The sequence below is a fragment of the Nomia melanderi genome, chromosome 5 (assembly GCF_051020985.1).
Source record: "Nomia melanderi isolate GNS246 chromosome 5, iyNomMela1, whole genome shotgun sequence".
Taxonomy (NCBI): Eukaryota; Metazoa; Arthropoda; class Insecta; order Hymenoptera; family Halictidae; genus Nomia; species Nomia melanderi.
Window position 1 is genome coordinate 1,076,516 of NC_135003.1, and position 6,239 is coordinate 1,082,754.

The 6,239-nt window shown below is 32.7% G+C and overlaps 2 protein-coding genes across 2 annotated transcripts; one reads left to right on the forward strand and one right to left on the reverse strand.

Moving 5' to 3' along the window:
- The first annotated feature begins 52 nt into the window (after positions 1–52).
- Gnptab (N-acetylglucosamine-1-phosphate transferase subunits alpha and beta) lies at positions 53–3,250 on the forward strand. Its single transcript, XM_031971660.2, has 7 exons — positions 53–438; positions 650–1,071; positions 1,157–1,368; positions 1,438–2,218; positions 2,309–2,480; positions 2,558–2,745; positions 2,815–3,250. The coding sequence occupies exons 1-7, from the start codon at positions 286–288 to the stop codon at positions 3,122–3,124; spliced, it is 2,238 nt and encodes a 745-aa protein (XP_031827520.1). The 5' UTR covers positions 53–285; the 3' UTR covers positions 3,125–3,250.
- A 901-nt stretch (positions 3,251–4,151) lies between these two features.
- Positions 4,152–6,239, reverse strand: LOC116424791 (uncharacterized). Its single transcript, XM_076367559.1, is given in 5 exon segments — positions 4,152–4,303; positions 4,397–4,787; positions 4,790–5,039; positions 5,293–5,551; positions 5,787–6,239. Coding segments are annotated over 5 exon segments (1,446 nt in total). The 5' UTR covers positions 6,181–6,239.

Sequence of the window (6,239 nt, forward strand, 5' to 3'; positions counted from 1 at the left end):
GCAAGTATATACATATATACATATATATAGTAAGTATATATATATAGTAAGTTTACATAGTACTTCATTAAAAATGTTATGTCAACCGTTCCTACGCCGATTTCCTGTGTATTAATTTCCTAATAATTCTTAAACATCATTATCTTTTGCATATATTTAATTAAATGTTCAGTATTTTTATTCCGGTCTTTGTAGCGGTATAATTAGATTACAATGATCAAAATCAGTCGGAATCAACCACAAGTGTAAACAGTGGTACATGGATTCGTACGGCGGTGTTTAGCGATGCCAATCGCATATAGAATTTGCATCAATATAATGAGCACATGGAAATTGTTACAGCGTCGATGTTACGATCTACTCTCGTACAAATATTCGTTGCTGGTGATATTGATGGCATTTACTTGTATTTTTATCGGCATTATTCATTTCGGAGAGGTTAGAAAACCCATAATATTGCGTTTCTGTTTTGATATCAAAGTATTTGCTGATTTTAGAGAACTGTTTTCTCATTAAATACCATTACATTGGGTTTATGAACTTATCCTTCTGAAATTAATAAAATTTGTGAAATTAATTTTAAATTGCAACTGAGAATTTAAATTGATATCAGTTTAAAAATTATTAAATTTATATTAAATTTTTTCAGATTTGGGTAGCTTGGAGTAAAGAAAAATATGAAGCAGTCTTTCATTCTTTTAACGATAATATATTAGGTATTTCATTTCAAAGGAAATTATGTCAACATGTTCCAATAGATGTTGTATATACATGGGTCAATGGTTCTGATCCAATTTTCTTAAAGAATCTTAAAGAACATGTTCCTATTTTGGATGTTAATACTGCAGCTTCTAGGTTTAGTGATAAAGATGAATTAAGATATTCTTTACGCTCATTGGAAATGTATGCACCATGGGTTAGACATGTATACATTGTTACCAATGGCCAAATACCAAGTTGGTTGGATATGGATAATCCTAGAGTTACTCTTGTTACTCATGAAGACATTTTTTTAAATAAAAGTGATCTACCAACATTTTCTAGTCCTGCTATTGAAAGTCATATTCATAGGTAATGTCAAAGATATAATCCTAGGTATCAGCTCATAATAAGCTAATAATAATAATATTTTATATATTAATTTTCAATCCTACAGAATTCCTGGAATTTCAGATAAGTTTTTATATTTCAATGATGATGTAATGCTAGGAGCTGAAGTGTGGCCAGAAGATTTTATTACTCAAGCAGGAGGCCAGAAAGTGTATCTTGCATGGTGGATTCCTGACTGTTCAGATGTTTGTCCTTGGGCTTGGGTAGGAGATGGGTCATGCGATCCTGCGTGTAATACAACATTGTGTGAATTTGATGGTATCTATTGTTTCTTATTTTTAAGAATGCTTTAATAGTATATTGGATTTAATTTAGTTATTAATTTAGGTGGAGATTGTGATAGTACACCAGTTCCTACAGATAGTGAAGCTCTTGATGAAGAAGGGGACTATCCACAAAAGTTTTTACAGGATACCCAAGATACTGCTAATTATGGATTAAAATTTTTAAATATGTTAAGAAGCAGAAGCAATTCTCTGTGGAACAGTACAGATCTACTTATCCAACAAACGTTGCCAAATAACACTATACACACAAAGCTCAATATAAATAAGTCTTATGATTTTAATGTCAATAGACACATGAATAATACTGAAAAGTTTTCTAACATGCATGAAAGTGACCAAACTATGTCTACCGAAAAGTCAATGTTATCAAATATAATAAATAAGATGAAATCTCAAAACTCGAATCTTACCGAGAGACGTATGCAATTGAAACGTTATTTAAACGATGATAATTTAAATTTACCGCAAGCTAATATTACGGGGAAGATTAATAAACCTAATTATTCTGATCAGTGGAAACTCAGAACTAGACAACTGGACACATACGCCGAGTCTTTGTTGTATGTAAATAGGATATACAATATGGCATATGGATTTGAGCGTAAAAGAGTACCTGCCCATATGCCTCATTTGATAGATAAATGGATCGTCGCTAATATGCAGACAAAATTTGAAAACGAATTCAAAAAAACATCTAGTCACAAAGTTAGAAACTCGAAAGATATGCAATTCGCGTTCTCGTATTTTTATTTTTTAATGAGTGAGAAACGTAAAGTGCCAATTAAAGAAATATTTGATACATTTGACACGGACAAGTCAGGGTAGAGTATTTCCTCAATACCAGTAGTAGTTTAATGAGATAGTATTCTTAATTAACTTTAAGTTAATTATATTATTACTACCATTTTCAGGACGTGGTCAGACAGAGAAATTCGAACACTTTTGTCCAGAATGTATCCACTACCTCTTGACTATAGCTTAGTTGTAGAATTTGAGAATATAATAACAAATTGTTCAAATCTTGCAGACATCCCAGAAATATCAAATCCCCCGCCTGGAGAAAGATATTTAGATTCATCTCTTGTAAATATATTTTGTTATGTTTCATAAATGTTAAATGACTCACAAATATGATTGAGTGTTTTTAATTATCTTTGCAGCCAATTGTATCTAAAGAATTGATAGTTAAATGTCCATCAGTTGCAAACAAAATTGAAGTTAAATTTGGCGAAAAGAAACGTTACCCGCATGAAATAATTAAGGCGGGAAAAAATGAAATATTTGAAATGTTGACCAGTAATGTGTCTCTAACTGTGCAACTATTGGACGAAATTCGTAGAGATCCGAAGTAAGTTTACATATTAATCTTCACTATAATTCTAGACAAAAATATTTCAAATAATTCAAATAATTTCAGAAAATTTATATGTTTAAACGATGACATGGATCCTCTACGTCGTTCAGAAAATGAAATCGTGCGGGCATTGTTAAATGATTTTTATCGCTCACTGTACCCTCTACGTAGTACATTCGAATTGCCTATGCAATATCGAAATCTCTTCTCCCATCGACACGAACTTCTCGAGTGGAGAGCCAATCGTGCGAGAGCCAGAAATTTATTACTATGTCTTATTGCTTTATTACTTGTTACAACTTTTTATCACTTGTTTTATCATCAAATACGACGATTATTTAGAATAAGAGCACTGCCTACTCTTCTAGTTTAAGTTTTCTTGATAAAAGAAACAGTGCAGTGTCTTACAAAAAATTAATTGAACATCAAATTTTATACAAAAAATATTATACACAACGTTTCCTTTCGAATTTGTTAATATTTTTACAAATAATTTATATTTGTGAAATTTACACGCTATGCGATTTCAATCTGCGTGTCCATCCTGCTTTTAAAAATTGACATCACTTGATACAATTAAATATTGCCGACATTTTTATAAATTATTTCTGTAAAAAGCATGAATAATTGCCACAGAGCAATATTTTTTGTAAGATTTGATGTGAGAAAATTTAAATAATAGATTTTTAACATGATATTTTAAAATTAAGTGGAATGTTCCTGTGATATTGACTAGGTACTGATTTTTTTAAGAAATGGAAGCATAGATCTGACAAATTTTTCTATAAATTTATTATATAATGACAACTAGTGATTGTAAATTTTAAATAAGAGGTTGATCTTGTACAATGATATTTAATACTTAATTTAATACTATTTTTCTCGATGCATATTAATATGTCGTGCAGGACAATTTATTCGTTGAACAAATATTCAAGACTTATTCTGTACCAAATTTGTACTTATTAAAATGTTCTAGGTGTAGTCAAACGGGAGGTGTTAATTCACTGAATATTTTTTTAAATTTAACATTTGTATTTAATTTCATTGCAAAGTCATGTAAATAATTTCTTCTAAACAAAGCTATACTTTATCTCTTGGAAATGGAGATTTGTCTATAAAGGTGCAGTTAGGGAATAAAACTATTTGTATGTGTGAATTGCATCGCTGCTCAGAATAATGTTATCATAATAATATCGTGTAAATCTGCTAATCTTGTAAACAGTATCGTAACTTTTATATTTGAGTATTCTGTATATTGCTGTGTTAATATAAAATAAAAGGACAAATGAAAGTCCGAAAGATTTTAAATAATTGAATACAATGATACGAACAGTTTCTACAGATAATATATATTTGTTGCATAGTTTGTGAAACAACTTGAAAAATTATGAACCCTATCATGAGCTTGAACTTTGTTGTCTGTCTAAAGGAGGGCAGTTCATATGCCGAAGATTTCGCGGGCCAACCATACCTTCCTGTACTCTTGCACACTCACTCATCCATATTGCAACACTAGCTACCTCCTCAGCTGAAAGACGAGGTCCAATACCTAATATTAAAAAGCATGTTAATTAAAATAATAATAACGAAACTATGTCACAAAACTAACTAAATTAATTTCAAAAGATATTTCTTTTCTTACCAGGAACGTTTGGATAATGTTTGAGAAGCTTTGGTTCTAACACCTTCTTTTTCCTTCTTTTTTCATCGGCACTCGTAATTCTACGATTTTTACTTGCATTTTCTTCTGCAGCATTGCTGCCTGTTGTTCCTTTGTCAGATGTATTATCACTTTTAATCAATTTCTTTTCTTTATTTGATTCGAACCTCTTATTGGATTCAGCATCCACGCCGGAAGTCTCATTATTGCATTCTACTTTTAATGTCCCCTCGCTAGACGATTCTTGTTCTACCTTATCACTGGTCATTTTTCTATTGCCAGTAGAACTCCCACTTAAATTCGGTGTTATGTCGCCTACAAAAAGAAAGTATACGTATTTTTGTAGAAAATTTAAGAAGATTATAATGACAACGTAATCGATGTGGAGTTACTTCTAGAAGAATCGACGTCTTCCTTCGATACCAACTCCAAATCCAGATTGACGTCTGCTTCGGTGTCTTGGCTTGCGATAGAGCAAATTTGATCCACGAAAAGTTTATCTTCGCTGGGATCTTGGCCCGCTAATGATCCAGAACCATTCGATTCACTAAATATGATAAATTCTGTCGAATCATTGTCTGAGGAACCTCTTTCACTGCCATCGCATCGAAGCCCTGCTAAATATCTGGGCAATTGATAAAGAACAAGAACATTTTTAACACGTCTGTAAGGATTTTAAGTCTGTACCAGTATCTATTGTAAAATACAACATAATCAGAAAAAATTTAATGATTTAATAATTATTTAATTCTTTCTGTTTATTACTGTTATTTTTCGGGTCATCACACTGATCATCCACTACCTTTGGGCATCTTTTACATTGTACTGTGTTATTAACTGATTAAAAATTATTCTATTAAACACTTCTCCGAACCTACCCGTAAATTTCCATGAACAACGTAACAGGAACCATGGCTGATCCACCTTCAGGCTCATGTGTGAATAATTCACAAATCATGATCATCGTCTCGAACAAACTGTTCCCCAACAGACCTACGGCTATAGCCAGAAACTTTTTCACCTGACACCTTCGTCGAAACTTCCCAATCATCATGATCATGTTCAAATCCCGTCTGTCCAGACAAAGACAATCCCATCGTCGTAGAATCGTTTCAACAGGCAACGATTTATTGTAATCTGTCCAACGAATATTCTCCGTTTATGGTAATTACAACTAGTGTCTTTTATTAACGTAAAATATAATGGAGAAAATTATATTAGAATTATCTTTCAGACTGTATGAAGGGACGTAACGGTTTCTCTCGTCAAGCAGTTTATTCAAGATGCTAAATATTTACACCAATTCAATCTTTATATTTTATATGAATCACGTCATCATGTATCTTTATGTAATTTTCTGTGTGTATCGTACCTCCGAACTGTCGGAGTAAAATTCGAAGAAAACCGAGTGTCAAACCGGAAGCAGTGCTCGGCGGCGGGTACTCCAGCCTCAATTTTGTTGGAGGTTCCTCACCATCCGCTAAAGCTCGAAAATACGAACTCGACCACTTTAACAAATCATACGGCTGTGTTCGAATGGCCGCCTTACAGAACTGCTTTAAAATAAGTGGCAAATTCGCCGGCACAATGATCTCTTGACTGGCAGTCGACTGCTCAACAACGGACATTTTTTCGATGAGCACTGTCACCACCGACAAGTTAAACGAGTAGAAATAATCGAGAATTATGTGTTGCGCGGTACAAGGCAAAACTAGGTGTGTAGATTGTTGTATACAGTATCGAGTGTATTTGTTGCCACTTAGCATGGTTCCGTCGTCTAGGAAACAATATCGATGGACATATTTCGTGCAGAAGCAGAGATCAA